The 17,083-nt window shown below is 41.1% G+C and overlaps 2 protein-coding genes across 3 annotated transcripts; one reads left to right on the top strand and one right to left on the bottom strand.

Moving 5' to 3' along the window:
* Nucleotides 1-1,029: 1,029 nt before the first annotated feature.
* LOC122660913 (pentatricopeptide repeat-containing protein At5g56310-like) lies at nt 1,030-3,078 on the top strand. The gene has a single exon (XM_043856169.1). The coding sequence runs from the start codon at nt 1,048-1,050 to the stop codon at nt 2,749-2,751; it is 1,704 nt and encodes a 567-aa protein (XP_043712104.1). The 5' UTR covers nt 1,030-1,047; the 3' UTR covers nt 2,752-3,078.
* Nucleotides 3,079-14,239: 11,161 nt separating this feature from the next.
* On the bottom strand, nt 14,240-16,782 carry LOC122662335 (protein CHLOROPLAST IMPORT APPARATUS 2-like). Of its 2 annotated transcripts, none has more exons than XM_043857938.1 (3): nt 15,777-16,782; nt 15,360-15,522; nt 14,240-14,324 (listed from the first exon to the last, which is right to left on the bottom strand). In XM_043857938.1, exons 1-3 carry the CDS (start codon nt 16,767-16,769, stop codon nt 14,311-14,313), a joined length of 1,170 nt encoding a protein of 389 aa, XP_043713873.1. In that variant the 5' UTR covers nt 16,770-16,782; the 3' UTR covers nt 14,240-14,310. The 2 variants fall into 2 exon arrangements, with proteins under 2 accessions (XP_043713873.1, XP_043713872.1); XM_043857937.1 differs by having other exon boundaries at nt 15,364-15,522.
* Nucleotides 16,783-17,083: the final 301 nt, after the last annotated feature.

Below are 17,083 nucleotides of genomic sequence, written 5' to 3'. Positions count from 1 at the left end.
CTACACCCTTCAATCGGCATTAGATCACTTCTCCTTACTGGGCGTTCCTAGGCCTCGTTGTACATGGCCAAACCACCTCAGACGACATTCTCAGAGCTTGTCACTGATCGGGGCAACTCCCACATTAGCTCTAATACAATCGTTCCTTACTTTATCCTTCCTAGTTTTGCCGCACATCCATCTTAACATCCTCATTTCTGCAATTCATAACTTCGCTACATGGCATTTCTTAACTGCCCAACATTCCACACCATGCAACATAGCAAGTCAGACAACAGTCCTGTAAAACTTTCCTTTGAGTTTTAAAGGAATTTGTTGGTCACATAGTACTCTAGTCGCAACTCTCCATTTTATCCTTCCCACTTTAATTCTTTGTGAAACATCATCATCTGTCACCTTCTTTGTGTATGATAGACCCCAAATATTTGAAATAGTTACCGCCCAACCCCCATGAAAGACGAAAATCCCACCCTCGAGATGCGAACACACGTTCTCATTGGCTGTCATGCATGCGTGGCCCCCTACGCTCCCACTCCCCCTAAAAATAATTAATGAGAAAGTTCTCTATCCGGGAGTGTAGCCTACGCCAGCACTCCCATGTGTTTATCTCTCTCCTCCCCATATGAAAAGATGCCTCTGCCCCCCTTGTTTTGAGGAGGAGAGAGATAGACACATGGGAGTGCTGGTGTAGGCCACACTCCCAGACAGAAAACTACTTCCCAAATAATTAATGGTGAAAGTTCTTCGACATGATTTTTGTTAGATTCAAGGGAGAAAGTTCTCTATTCGGGAGTGTAGCCTATGCCAGCACTCCCATGAGTCTATCTCTCTCCTCCTCATTTGACAATACACCTCTGTCTCCTTGTTTTGAGGAGGAGAGAGATAGACACATGAGAGTGGTGGCGTAGACCACACTCCTAGACAGAAAACTATTCTTGTTGATTGAATTAGCCTTAAACATTAAAGGTATACACATGACATCATTGAGGCAGTGACACATACGGTGGCGGCTAAATTTTATGCGCACCGCAGCACTAAGATACTAACATGGCATCTCATCCACTCTCATTTTTTTTCAACCCGAATCAAATATCCTCCAATGGAAACCCCATCAATACAGCTGTAAGAATTCCTGCCGATGTCTTCTTAGCCCAGAAAACCAGCCCGAACCTCCAAGAAACCCAACAATTACACGCCCAATTGATTGTTTCTGGCCTTCTCAATCGCCACCCAACCGCCACCAAAAAACTCATCGAGTCCTATGGTCTAATACCCCATATCCCCTATGCCTCATCTGTTTTCAAATCATTTAATTCACCAAACATCTTCATGTACAACACCATGATTAGATGCTTAATACTGGGTAACCATCCATTTCATTCAATTATACTCTATCAAGGAATGTTATCAGATGGCGTAGTTCCTGATAATCACACTTACACGTTTGTTCTCAAGGCCTGCTCTAAGACTAGTTCACTCTTTGAAGGTAAACAAGTGCATTGTCAGATAATCAAGGCTGGACGGAAACCGTCACCTGCAACTACTCACATACACAGCTCTCTGATTCACATGTATGCGAATGCTAATGATTTGTGTTCGGCAGAGGTTGTTCTGCTGGAATTCTCTGAGTGTAATAGGAATGAGAATACGCTTGTTATGAATTCAATGCTAACGGGTTACATGAGAAATGGTTGTGTGGAGAATGCCAGGCAAGTGTTCGAGAGAATGTCTGTGAAGGATGATGCTTCTTGGAGTGCAATGATATCTGGGTTTGCTCAGAATGGTATGAATGTGGAGGCATTGAGTGTCTTTCGGGAGATGATTGTGTCCGGTGCGCCACCACCAAATGAATCCGCACTGGTTAGCTCTCTATCTGCCTGTGCGCAGTTGGGGGCATTGGACCAAGGGAGATGGATACATGCGTATGTCAAACGGTTTGGAATTAAGCTTAGTGTCAGGTTGTGTACTGCTCTGGTTGACATGTATACCAAGTGTGGCAGCATTGATAGTGGTTACCAAGTCTTCGAGAAAATGCGCAGAAGAGATGTTGTTGCATGGGGAGTCATGATTTCTGGTTTTGCCATGCATGGGAGAGCTGAAGAATGTTTCAAGCTTTTTGACGAGATGGTTGCTGAGGGTATCTATCCTAATGCAATCATTTTTGTTGCCATATTATCAGCTTGCTCCCATGCTGGATGTGTGGAAGCAGGGTGTTATTATTTTGATCGTCTGTCACGAGAATTTGGGATCAAACCTTCGATTGAGCATTATGGATGTATGGTAGATCTGTTAGGGCGAGCAGGGCGGTTGGCAGAAGCTGAAGAAGTGATTGTCTCGATGCCGGAGAAGCCGAATGCAATTATATGGGGTTCATTGCTGGGTGCTTGCAGAACCCATAAGGACTTGAGGAGAGGGGAACGTGTGTTCAGGCAATTGATTGAGCTGGAACCAAGGTCTGGTGACCGGTATAAGCTGGCTGGACAAATGTTTGCTGCCACTGGAGAGGAGGAGGATGCAATGAAGGTGAGGAAGTTGATCAAGGGGAAAGAACTGCAAACCACACAAGGGTGTAGTTTCATTGAAATAGACGGGAGGGTGCATGACTTTGTGGTGGGTGATATCAATCACTGTGAGGCAAGACAGATATATTTGATGTTGGAGGAGTTGAAAAACAGAATTGAGAAGGTTGATTTCGTTGCAAGTGGGGTGGAAGTGGTGGATTTGGAGGAGGAGAAAGAGGAGGCACATTGAATTGAGTAGACACAGTGAGGTTGGCCATAGCTTATGGTCTCCTAGGCAAATAACTCCCCAATAAGGGTGATCAACAACTTGAGGGTATGTGGGGGGGGGGGGGGGGTGTTTCACTTGGCCATCAAATTTATATCTAAGGAGTTCAAGAGGGAAATTGTCCTTTGAGATAGAAATTGCTTCCATGTGTTCACCAGTGGTGAGTGTTCATGCAAGGATTACTGGTAATGGTAGGTAATGCCCGTCTGAACGTTTAGTGTCCTAATTCTCTCCTAATGCCTGCTAGAAAAATGGAAAATATGTGAAATATTTTACAAGAAAGTTTGTTTCTAGTATGCAATGCCCTAATGATAGTGTAGAGCGGGGCGGCTAAGATGATCTCGTAATCTCTACTACCAAAGCAGCTTCTTCCAATCTTCAATGGAAGCAACGACCTATATCAGGCTATCTGTAAGGTCCCCTTTCACTTTCAACTTTTCATACTGAGATCTAGATATGGAATATTTCCACTTGATTTCTCACATTCCGTCAAAAGGCGACTAAGAACAGCAAGGAAGAGATATCTGGTTCTTGAAGAAGCAACTACCCCTTCAATTTCTTCTTTATTATCATTGCCTTTGGCAAAAGACAGGCCGTTCATTAAAGGGTACCATCCATCCAAACAGCTAGTTTGGCAAAAGACAGGCCCGTTCATTGAAGGGTAAATCAAGTCTTCTATAAACTTACAGAGTAGATAAAATCCACTTGACTTCAGAGTTTGATCAGTTGGGCATGAGGAATTTTTTTCCTAATGTCGATCTATCGCCAAGTCCACGTAAGTATTTGCAATTTCTACTCTTGCATCTTTGCAAGTTTTCACCATGGCCATACTGCTTTTGTGCTCCTTCATTGCCTCGTCAGAGGTACTTGCTTAGTTGACCCTTTAGAGTTGATATTCTAAGGACCTGTCCTTGATGTAATGATACTCACAAGCCCTTAAACATGAGTACTCTGATTGGCTTGGCTATGGGATAAAAAGATGATACATATAAAAGTGAAAGTAAAACCCTACCTTGAGTCCTAAATTGGAATTAGTCAACAGAAGAATGATACACAAAAGAAATTGTGTATTATGGTACAGTAATAGCTTTAATACACTGAATGGAGGTAATTACAATTGGAAGAATTTACATTGAATAAGAAATTTGAAAATCTCTACAATTGTCTTGATTTTCTTTCATTCTTTTCCTTTATTGTTTTTTTATCTTTTTTCCTTTTGATGGCGGGCTTTGGTGCAATGGTAAGATTGCTCCATTGTGACCTAGTGCTCATGGGTTTGAGTCGGGAAACAGCTTCTCCGTGAAGTGGTGGTGAGGCTGCGTATATTATGACCCTTCCCAGACCCTGCAGCAGCATGAGTGGTGCACTGGGTATGCCCTTTTCATGTAACAAATGTACAATGCAGTGCGCAAAATGAACAATACATGAGACATAACTTTCTTTTTCATAACATGGACTACAGAAAAGATCGGATGATATCTCCTGGTAAATGAATTTCTTGGGCTTATTACTATTTCACCACCTGAAGGATTTCCTTAAGTTCAAACATAGTATTTCTCTACATGCATTTTGCTAAGGGGCCAGAAACATTTCATCTTAGTATTGGAAAAAAAAAAGAGAGAAAAACTGGGGGCATACTTATGGAGGACTACCCTTCCTAATTTAGCCTAAAACAATTGGATCTAGCTTTGGAATATTTTTAAAACCAGATCTTCAATGTTGGTTAATTTACTTTCACCTTCTTATGCTAAAATTATTTTGCTTGGTACCTATGCATATTATTTATGCTTTAGCCTTTCCTCACCAACTAGATAAGGAAGTTTATGGTAATATTTCATGCTAATTATTGTTAGTGTGAGTCATATTCTTAATGAATCTTTTTTCCATGGTTTTATCAGCAACCTGAACTGCATCATCTGGATTGAGGATATCGAGTTATCGATTTAACCCTTCTTATCTTAAATCTTTCACAATCCTTTGTCAAGGTAAGGGCTTTTTTGTAGTTCATCAATATTACGTAGAAAATACATTTGTTATATGGGTAAATTGCACTGCGACCCCCTGTGTTTCTAAATTATACACCCTGACCCCTGAGTTTAGGTTAGTTGTTACAGTCACCCCACTCCGTTAGAGCATTTCCGTTAGTTGCTGATGTGTTGGCCATTGATGCTTTAAAATGACAAATATACCCCTAATGGGGTGTGAGCTTACCATTTTGCCCATAAGGCATCCCTAACTTCACACCCCCTTCCCCTGCTACTTGAATCAGTCGTAGGTTTAGGGTTCTGGCGATCTGCCTCAGGCCATCTTCAACTCCTTCCTTTGCTACTCGAAGGCATGATAAGGAAGATACATTTTAGGGTTCTCAAGATGGCGGATCTACTATGATTGGAGATCCTTCTTGTTATTAGGGATTTAGGTTCTGTCACTTTCTTGGTTCTGAGAACCTTCCAATGAGGGCAGATCTGCTTCTATAATTGACTGGATCATCATGTCTTTTTTTTTTTGCTGAAAATCATGTCTTCTCTGGACTCTTGCAGATTTGAACCTTTTGCAAGAGAAACCTGCTTTAACGCTTCCAAGTTAAACTAGAATAGCTTGTGCAGAAACCTAGGTTAATCAATTTGATGGGTTGCTAGAAGCCTTCGGTGCTAAGTTTCATAAATCCAGAAACGTGGATTCTTCCTATATGCAAGGTAGGAACTTACCAATCTTTGGTGATTTCACCAGTTCTCTGTTTGTTTATTGAATCTCATGCTGAAATTTGCTGGATTCCGCATGCATGGTGGTTAAGCCAATGAAATCCCTATAAAAGATGAAACTTGGTGATTTGAGTTGTTGAATAAATAATCTTTTGATGTCTGGGTAATGTGGAAATCTGACGGCATTTTCTTGTTTCACCATTTGCTTTGATATCTCAAGTCTATGAGAATGTTTGATTTCCTGCCTTTTTTGCTGAATATGTTGTTTTTATCTAGGTGAGATTGCTAAATGAGGCGCCTTTTGATGTGGGTTTCTCTTGAAATCTCATCATTGCGGTGGGCTCATTGACAAGTGAAAGCTTTCATCATTTTTTCCTCAGTGAGTGATAGGTAATTTTGTTTATATTTTGATTCTGTGAAATGCAAAAACTGAAGCTTACGTCAGACAAGAGAAGAGAGGGGTAGTTGAGATGAGGGAGAGAAGAGAGAGACAATGGCAGGTGGAGAAGGGCATACCTGTGCGGTGGAGTTGCAGGTCATGCGACTTCGGAGAAGATAAGAGCAGCTTCGGTTGTGAGGAAGAAGGTAACGGTTAAGAAGGTAAAGAGGGTTTGAATAGATTTTTGATAATAAATGTTAGAAGGGCAAAGTTGGTATTTTACATTTTATTATTAACACCGTCCACTTAAAGGTGCGGGTTGTATAATTTAGAAACACAGGGGGTTGCACTGTATTTAGGACAAACCTTTAGGGTTCGTAGTGTAATTTACCATTGGTATATTTATTTATGATCCACCAAGGTATTGGGTGTGGTGTACGAAAAGACACCTCTATCCCCTTGTTTTATGGAGGAGAGAGATAGACACATGGGAGTGCTGGCGTAGGCCACACTCTTGGATAGAAAACTGCTTCCCTATATATATGGAGAAAAGCTTGTTGGGTTATTGGGCTTAATTAATATGGGTTGGCTCTATTGGGCCCATAAGGTGTTTTATTTCACTCCAGGTTTAGTGAGGGGTATAACTGACCTTACACATTGTGGGAGTGTGATTAGGGTTAGGGAGAATATTATATATTCAACCCTAAGGTCCCCACAGCCGTCATTTTGATTATTCTATTATTCCTACTCACGGGAGAGGTAAAGTGAAAGGCTGTGGAAGGCTTTTGGGAAGGAGAAAGCTACGTGGTTCGACTGCAGCCGTCATTGACAGGTATGTCATTTATGTTTTTTGTTAATTGATTTCCATGATTCTATGTGGGGATCTGTTTATGATCAAAGATTTTAACAAGTGGTATCAGAGCCAACCTACATAGATATGGAATTCAGGTTATGATTGAAACAAGGTTTTTGAAAAATTTCGGGTTTTGGATCGTTCATGTACGGCCACTGCCGGTGGTGTCCGGTCACCAAAATCAAAATTTTTTTGCATGGAATGGAGGAGGTCGAGGCGATCCTGGATCTGAAAATCGTTTCGTCGGAATCTTCCCGACGCGCCGGCAAGCGTCGGCAACCGTTTCAAAAAAAAAAAAAAAAAAAAAAAGGAGTTTTGGGGCGGCGGGCAATTCATCGCCGGGTCGACTCGGTAGGGTTTTCGAGTCAACCTGGTGAACCGACGAGTTCACCCAACGAGAAACCCGACCCAAGTGGGTTAGACCAAGCCCGAATCAGGTGGGTCAGGCCAAGCCCGAACTAGCTGGGTCAGACTAGACCCGACCCCAAGTGGGTCAAGCCTAACTCGACCCAGATGACCAGCCCAGACCCGATCCAGATGGGGCGACCCCAGGACCGACCCGAATGGGCAAACCGACCCGAGAAATACGGGTCGATCCGGACCCGTGACCCGAACACGATTGGGCGGGTTGACTGACCCGAATTTTAACCTGGAAAGACGACTCGACGAACCGGTCCAGACCGAACGATTGACTGGGTTTGGCCGGCTGCGCGTGAGGGCTCGTGGAAGGGCTTTTTGAGATGGGGGTTTTCCCGTTGTGTTTGATTTTTAGAGGCCTACGTGATGGTATACCTCACTTGCTCCAATTGTGGCTATTGGGACCCACAGTGAGCTTTTAAAGTGTTTCTGCAATTCTTTAAATGTGCGTTTCTGCATTCCTTGATTAACGGTTGAACATAGGCAACCATATGCAATATTACGTCACAATGCAATGTAGAACAACAGTAGTTTTTTTTTATAAAATTGATGTGTAATGAGATTAATGTATAAAATCGTTTAAACTCATGAATGAACATCCCATGGCTGCATCATGAGCTGTTGGACACTCTAATAGGGTCAGATGGAATCCACCAAAGTGGTAAGATCAAATTTTATTATAATACCCAATAGCTTAAGGTTCATATTTATGGCAGCAAAGAATGGTGATGCTCGCCCAAAGGTAGCATCATCCAAGAACAATGTAGTAGTACACACACACACACACACACACATATAGGGAGAAACTGACCTAGGAATTATTGTTTACCCAAAGGTTAGAAATGCAGTTCCGGTTGATACTCTTCCGGTTTTATAAGCTAGTTCATTAGAAACTAGCATGGACCATAATGTATAGGTATTAACGGTACCCAGTACTTAATGTTAGTGAAAGGTCTTGATTGTGCACGGGGAAAACGTTATACATAAGAATTAGTGAAGGTGGTTGAAAATATACTATACTGCACGTGCTTGTAAGAGAGTACTTTACTAGAGATAATTAGCTGTGGTTTTCCATTCATGGGAATTATAGGGGAATGAGGTGATGACCACCGCGGTGGCACATCAATCTCCTCAACAGTTCGGCCATGGTAGCAAAGTAGGTGGTACATGCTTATGAGAGTTACTGCCCAAGTTTAAAGAGATTAGGGATGCACATGCAAGTATATGAAGGATTTGCACCCTAGGGCTCCTTATGTCGAAAAGTGATAGGACCACTATAGTTACTTCTGGTTTTATGGCAAGTATGGCTTAATAAATACATATCTTATGCTCAGAGAGGGAAAGATATGTTCGGGATATGTTGCTCGTATATTGTATTGTATTCTGCACCATCTTGTCTTTTATGGAGTGTTTGTAACACACCCTAGTTAGGCTCCATGGTCAATAGTGCGTATTTATTCATTTGATAGTAACCAGAGTTTGTGTACACTATCTAGACTAATTAAGGGATAGAAGGAATGAATGTGGACCACTGCATCTAAGGATGTTTAGGTTAGAAATGTACGCCAGACTAAAACCCTTGATTGTTACATAAATTTGTTTTGTTATAACCGACACAGTCTTGACACCAGATAATTATTGAAGTTATGGGTGTGGCAAGTGCTAGTTATTGATTTGATATTCTGTTTGACAGGATGCCACCCACCAGGGATAAGTCGGTTGTAGCCGATAACTTCAAGATACAAAACTGTGATACCAGTGCCTTAGATTCTTCCCAGCACACTGGAGACCGGACTCGAATAGGAAGTAAGAAAACGCGTTTGACTGCACGGAAATATAGGGCTATCTTGAGGGCACGTGCAACCGTTGTGAAAGGACCCAAGAGGCCGAGATTGTTGGTGGTGAGGGATTGGCCACGTGGGTGCGGACCAGTTGAGAAAATTCTCTCTGTTGCAATGGATAAGTCGGACTCACCTTACAATACTCCGAGGTCCCCACCAACAGATGAGGCAGAATCTGAGGAAGTGGACAGACTGGAGTCACCATTCTACACTCCCAGGTCTCGTAACCATTCACCACAGCACTCGGAAGATGAGATTTGGTTTCATGATCAAGCGGTGAATGAGAAGTAAAGGTCTTAGTAAGAAATGAGGCTATGAGAATGTGGAAACCATATAAGAGTCATTGAGAACTATTAGACCATTCTGTTCATGTTTATTTTATTGTTTTGTTTTACTAAAACATATAATTTATTTGAATTTAGAAGAATCTTGTTTTACTTGGATAAGCATTTACGTTTTTTTTAATAGAGTTGGTTCTTTTATTTTATTTTGATTATGTGATTGATGGTTGCATAAGTCGTTATTCTCTCTTATAGTGTAATCAATCACCGTGAATGGATGTTAGGATGGGCCTATAGAGGAATATAGGAAGGCATTATTGTTACTTAGTCCTTGAAATGTTAAGGTAGTGCGTTGACTGCATCAAGGGGAAGTGATAACTTTCGAAGGAAATTAGTCCCACTGTAATAATCAAGGAAATGTCACAAAAGTAGTGGTGATGCTAGTCAATACTTGAAAAGGAAGTAAATTAGAAAACCCTGAGCCTCTGTTTGGGTTGAGATTTTGGGGTTTAGTATTTTGAATAGGTCAATTAAGATACCCCATTTGATACAACCAAGGATTACCTAAGAACCTGTCCTCTTAAGTTTTATATTTTACAAACCAAGGCGGGTGATGACTTGGAGGATATTTAATAAGACCGTAGGGTCATAGATCTAACACCCAGGCTCAGAGAGTAGAGTTAATAAGATCACTTGTGAGAAGTTTCATGAGGATGAAGGTAAAGTGTCTGCGTTTGTGAGATGGTTGGAAGGATTAAGGATGAAATGGCGTTTGAAAATTCATTGAGCTTCCCCAGTGGTGCAAGGTTGTTGCATCAAAGCTGTTTGTTATAGAACCGATATTGACCTTCAGGGGAAGGCTGTAAGCCATCGCCAATCTAGTAAGGAAGAGCGAGTCCACATGTGCGAGTATGAATGTTTTGAGAAGGAAAGAAAGGACCATCGAGTTTTGAGTTGCTGGTGTCACTGTAAGATCTAAAATAGGCTGCAGGACAGTGATTTGAGGTTCTGTTAAGCGTGAGCAATTGGCAATTGCGTCCACCAGAAAACTACTAGGGGTAGGTTCACTTTCTGTGTGCCCTATGTAGATGATATACTGCTAGCCGGCAGTGATCTTGACCTATTTTGGGAAGTCAAACAGTTCCTTTCCTGGGATCATGAATTTAAAAACAAAGAAAGGTACACCTGTGTATTTGGTTTCGTGATAAGTCGTGGCAAGTCGTGGTGGAAAGGAAGATTGTCTGGGGTTGCCATAGAAGGTTTGCGTTAGCAGGATCTTGTTAAGGTTTGACTTACCCAATGATGTGGGAGGATGCACTCATCCACGAAGGGGACAATTTGAACTTGGAATGGTGTTCGAAGGAGATTCTTGAGGATGATTCCATGTAGGACGAGCCTCATGTTTCAGCTGTGGTCGGGTTGATGTGTGCACATACGTGCACTCATACCGATATTGCATCCGTAATTAGCATTCTTTGGGAGCTTTTCAGTCTGATATAAGACTGGGTCTTTGGACCGCAGCTGAGAAGGTGGTGCGGTACTTACTAGGTGCCAGAGAGTTCAGGCTAGTCCACAGGAAGGATGACTGACTTAGTATAGCCGGATAATCAGATTCAGGCTCCAGTGGTTGAACTGATGACATGGAATTGGTCTTAGGCGGTGTCGTCTTGGTAGTTGGAGAAGTTCTAGGGGAAAATGGAAAGGTGCCAAGCAGACCGTTATTAGATTGTTGTTGCTCTATCCACCATGTAAGAAGCGTGATGGAATTTTTGAAATGATCGAGAGGGCTGGTTGGTTAGGCTTTTCTCTGTAGAACTAAAGGTTGTTGGCTCAGTCCCTAAACCCTTGTGGTTATGGTAAGACAACAGTCCTGCAGTTGTTTATCCAAAGGAACATCGAAAGGCAAACAGCTCAAGGCAAGTAGGGACAGTATTTTCCCTATCCGAGAAGAGGTGACTAGGGGAGAGGTCAATGGTGTTTTCGTCCCTACTAGGCAGTTGGTGACTGAATATTTTCTTTGGTTTCGCTCAGTAGAGCTTTCCTCTAAGGTCATGCCCTCAAGAGACCAACTAGTTCGGTGCGAGCAAAAGTCCCTAGATTCATGAAGGTAGACTCATGAAGGTATAGAACAGCATAGTATTTAACATGTCTGTTTGGGTGATGATAGTGTGATTCCCAAGGATTAGTGGGAGTCTGGGTTGTTTTGACAATCATGATTGTTACATTCATGATATGTCGGTTTAGTAGGAGGATTTTGCTTTTCCTCCTTGGTTATTATTTGAGCTCTTTTATTTAACCAGTGATTTTGCATTCTTTTGCCATCTTAATACATCTACTGGTTATAGTTCATTACTTGTTCTTATAAGACATGTCTTACAAAATGGTGGTTAGCCATAGGCGGTATTTAGCCAAAGCTTTCAAAATGGCAATTAGCCATAGACGGTATTTAGCCAAAGTTTTAAGATTGGCGGATAAGCCATGGGCGGTAAGCCAAAGGATGGTGTTAATTCTAGTTCATGGCGGTTTAACCCAAGTATGAGTTAATATCAAAGTGTACTACTTGTGAGGATTTTCAAGGTAGAGGACCTACGAGGACACGAGCATTTACTTGCTGATCACTTGTTATGCTCTTGTTACCTTGTTGTTACATATACCCAAGGCGGTTCGAGTTAATGGATCATTTGTGGCCGTGATGATAGAAATTTGTATGCCGTATGTTGAGGCATATCTTCTGCTGTCGTTCGACACAAGTGGGCATTAATAGGACCAAAGTAATTTTGAGTGAAAGTGGATTTTGGCCAATTCCAATAAAGACACCTGTATTAATTTTGCCTAAGTGGGAGATTGTTGGGTTATTGGGCTTAATTAATATGGGTTGGCTCTATTGGGCCCATAAGGTGTTTTATTTCACTCCAGGTTTAGTGAGGGGTATAACTGACCTTACACATTGTGGGAGTGTGATTAGGGTCAGGGAGAATATTATATATTCAACCCTAAGGTCCCCACAACCGTCATTTTGATTATTCTATTATTCCTACTCACGGGAGAGGTAAAGTGAAAGGCTGTGGAAGGCTTTTGGGAAGGAGAAAGCTACGTGGTTTGATTGCAGCCGTCATTGACAGGTATGTCATTTATGTTTCTTGTTAATTGATTTCCATAATTCAATGTGGGGATCTGTTTATGATCAAAGATTTTAACAAAGCTCCCTGCATGGGATGCAGGGACCACGTCCAGACACATTGGGGGTGGAAATGACCACCCCGCTCTCATAAATGACGAAATTTCCGCCCTCCAATGTGCCAGCGCATTTACCAAAAAAAAAAGAAAATGTGCCAGCGCAAGCGCTCTTCTTGGCTGCTACACGTGCGTGGCCCCGTGCTCCCATGCAGAGAACGGTTCCCCTATGTATATATAGGAGAGTGATATTGAAGATTAATAAGATCCCCATGATATTGTTTCATTGCCCTTATGCGAAAGCTACTAGGTTTAGCTACAAATCTTGGTCTTAGAACTGAGATGTTGAGTGATTACTCTGTTGAGGAATGACAGAATTGGTGGTTAGAGCCACTGGATGTTGTTGCTTCTTCGTCCATTACTTGTAGCTCTTTCATATCTGTTTGCTAGGCAAATATAGATCCATAGGAGGCTAGAAACTGCTTGTATTTTTAAGGTTACTATTCATGATTTATGACCCTTCATCTGCCCAATGTCTTGGATAACTTGACAAGAGTTATAGTCAGATGGGCAATAGCATCCCTTTATATGCAGATTTGATCACTTTTATAATGGTAGTTTCCAGAAGGGATGGATGGTATTTAGTTTTCTCTATATGAATTCTAATAAAGAGTTCTTATTGCAGGAGGTGACTGAGAAGCTAATATCTACACTGTGAAGAAGGTATTGGGCATGCTAGAAAATGTGGAGCTCGGCATATTCAAGTGCTTTTGGATGCTAAGGGCAATGTTAACCAGGGTTTCAAAACACGGAATCAGGTACAGAAATCAGTCATTGGCAATTTCGAATTGGATTGGATTGGAATCAATCCTCGGATCCAAAAACATGAAATTTCTAGGGTTTTTGGGTGTGAATCAGCCTTGTTGGATTAGTGGAAATCAGGATCAGTCACAGCCGAGTCACCAATCCAATTCCTGATTCTTAAAACCCTGGTGTCAACTCTCTTGATTCAAGAAATAAGAACTAAATAGTGCTGGGTCTTGGGTTTTCTTTAGTTTTTTTGCAGGTTTAGTTGGACTGACAGATTGTTAATCCAACCTAATTTTTAGCTGATTCTGCTTTCCATAGTAGTGTCTCCTTTGTTTGTTTGATTGTTATCCAAAAATTTGGTTGATTGAGGCTATTCAGATATGAGGTTTTTGGTTTTGATTCTTAGGTGATATACATTTTAAGCATTTTGATACTTTAATCTGTCTGTAACTCATATAAGGGCATACGGTCTCTGTCTGGGAGCGCAAACACATGGGGCAGGATAAGGGTGGGATTTTAGGCATTAGGGGGGGCGGGCTCGGTCGTTCCCCCCCCCCCCCCTCTCCCCTCCCATATGTCTGGGTGTAACACCCCGGGGCAGAGAACTTTATCCCCTCATATAAATAGAAGATGATTTGCTGTAAAGTTGGGTTTAATTATAAAATGACAGATCCCAAGCCTTTAAATGTAATAATATGGCTCAACTATTACTACTCTGTATTCAAAAGTCAAAATTGAACAATTTATTAATGTCTAATCAACAAAACTTTCATACTTACCAGAAAGAACCCACATTTTGGACCATTTTGGTAACTATGCATCTTCAAATGAAACTATAAAGTTAAGATGAAGGTGTACCCCACACCACACACCACCCCCAAAAAAATGATAGAACAAAATTTTCTTTTTTTTCCCAAAAAAGATTGAGATTCCCTCTTCTTGTTGGTTATCAGGACCCCCCCCCCCCCCCACCTCAAAAACCATTCATTTTTTTGGCAACTCCAAAAAGGAGGATGTCCATAAAAATTGTTATCGTTGACCACTTGATGAGAGAACTGGCCTTCTTCTAGCAAATCGCCCCTGCTACCAAAAAATATATATATTCAGTTTGTTAATTTTTTTTTAAAATATCAAAATGTAATTAACATGAAAAAAGAATAGAATTTTAAATTTTAAATTCGTTTCATCAGGAATGCAACAAAAAAAGAATGTATAGTTTTACAGTAGATATTTACCAAAAAAAAAAAAAAAAAAACAGTTTTAAGTAGTTAAGTTGGTATGAATTAGATCAGACTTGGATTTGGCCTAGCCCTAGGCCTAGCCCAAAAGCTAGAGAGAGAGAGAGAGAGAGAGAGAGAGAGAGAGAGAGAGTATAGCCTTGCAATTGGTATAAAATAAGCAAAAGGATACTACAGCCAGTAGGAGGAGGAAATTTCCATACAACTGTTTACTCTATGTTTGGTTGCCAAGAAAAGAAAAGGTTAGAAAAAAAATATGATAACAGAATGATTTATTTATATATCTATGTCTCTCCTCACATTTAAAAAAATTTTAATTTACAAACGTAGCTAGGAAATGGAATTGGCCACTTTATATCAAAACGGGCTTGGGATTAACCCGGTTCATTGACAATACAAAATTTGGCCCATGGATTGAGGTATTGGTACCAGTCGATACCAATACCAATACCCAAATGATCCAATCGGATCAAGGGTAAATCGTCCAAAAACTCAATTTTATAAGAAAACGGTAGATCCAGTCAATATCAGCCGATCTGGATTGGTATCGTATACCGATATCTCAATCCCTGCTCTGGCCCCACGGACTGACCCAATGGAACTTTTGTTTATTTTTGTATTTTGAAAATGCAATTGGTATAAAATAGGCAAAACGACACTCTTAACCAGTGGGAGGATGAAATTTCCATGCCCCCCCGTTTAAAGGAAATGATGCAATTATTAAAGTTAGGTGAAAAGAAAATTTTGAAAAGCTGACAGTGATGGAGATTAGTAAGTTTGATGGAAATTCCATCAAACCATTATTAACCCAAGTAGGTGGGCCCAATGACCCTACACGTGTAAGATTTTATTCCATATGATGAAAAAAAAGTCTTACTTGCCTTCATTCTGGGCCGTTGATCTGCATTGACTTTCCGAACCTGGTATCTGATCTTTTTAGAGAAGAGACGACTCCTCCTTTTCTCCCTGTACCGCATCACACTTGCTTCCCTCACCCCTCCGTTGTTCTCCGGGAACAAATCAATCTGCTTCAGCCTGGCCTGGCCCCACCAAAATCAAAGTAAAAAGCCAATTATTATAGTTATTCTCAGGGATATTCTTGTCAAAAAAAAAAATAAATAGAAAAAACAGTATGAGTATTTAAAATACGCCATATGCGTAATGAGCATCAAACCTATATGTACGCTGTATACACATGGCGTATGTTAGAATTAGTTAGGTTTAGCAAAGTTCAAATTTGATTGCGATTTGCAAACGTGAGATTTCCGGCGGGAGTAGAGAATGAGATACGTACAAGAGTATCGGAGCCCGAAGAGAATGTCACCGGAATTTCTTCGGAGAACGGTGACCCTCGATCCGACCAAGCATTCAGAACCTCGTCGTAATTCAATTTCAAAGACAAACCCGTATTCGAGATCGAGTGATTCTCTTTACAGGATCCAGAATTCTTCACTTCTTCCTTGTGTTCCGATTTCTTCTTCTTCTTCTTCTTGTTCTGTGATGAGACTTTGTTCAATTTGGGTGAGATTTGAAGAACATCAACTATAGGAAATCTCCACCAATCTCCATCATCTACATGTCTCAATGCTCTCACTCCACCATCAATGGGATATCCCAGTCCGAATTTCCTGCCAAATCCCAATCCCATTTGATTGCCAGAATAAAAATTGAATTGGCCATTGTAAGAACAAGTATTGGAATCATCATATGAATCGTTGTTAACACTGAGATTCCCCATGATACTGTCAATACCCTCTTCCATCTCCTCATCCAGTATCGATTCGGCGTCAAAGTCCTCCTCATACTTGTCTCCTGGTCTTGCAGAATTCGGCAGGGAATCAATTTCCGGAAGGCTTTGACATGGCTTTTCACTTGAATGTGCAGGTTTCGGTTTTATTTGGAAAGTGGGTTTATCAGGGACTTGTTGGTCGAGAAGGAAACCAGCATTGTCGATGATGCGAGGAGAGGGAGGAAGCAATTCAGGGAATTCATCGGAGAAGAAATCATACTGTTTGGTGTGTCTGCAGGGTTTTCTGAGGTTTTGAGTGGAGAAAATGTTGGGATAGATTGTGGAGAGCAGGGCTGCAGCTTCATTATAGCTTTGGTTTGGACGCTTTCGAGGTGTTCGAGGTTTTCGAGTGGAGATTCTAGGTGAAGAGTTGCTTGATTCAGAGAGAGTTGAGGAAGGAGAAGAGGAATGTGATGTTCTTGATGAAGTAGATGGTGATTTCACTATTTCGATATCAATTCCATAAGTCAGGCCTCCTCCACTTATACAGGAATACATTTGTAGACAGAGGCCCAGAATTAAAAAACTATAACAGAGAATTAGAGAAGACAAACAAGAGATAATTCAGAAAAGAAACCTCACAATCAGGTGATATTCAAGGCTAACAAGGCCAGTAAAAGGCAGAAACAAATTCAAACCTTAAAGTCCACACCACACTTAGAGCTCAAGGTATTAAAACCCAAATTCAAAGCAGTTTCAGAGACCTAAAATGAAACAAAGATCCCAAACCTTAAAGAAATAACTTCTTCCACCAATCCAAACTATGTCAAGCAGGAACTAAGTGAAATAACTAAAAGAGTACAAAACCCTAA

This window comes from Telopea speciosissima, chromosome 5, assembly GCF_018873765.1.
Source record: "Telopea speciosissima isolate NSW1024214 ecotype Mountain lineage chromosome 5, Tspe_v1, whole genome shotgun sequence".
Lineage (NCBI taxonomy): Eukaryota > Viridiplantae > Streptophyta > Magnoliopsida > Proteales > Proteaceae > Telopea > Telopea speciosissima.
This window is presented reverse-complemented; position numbering and strand designations above follow the sequence as displayed.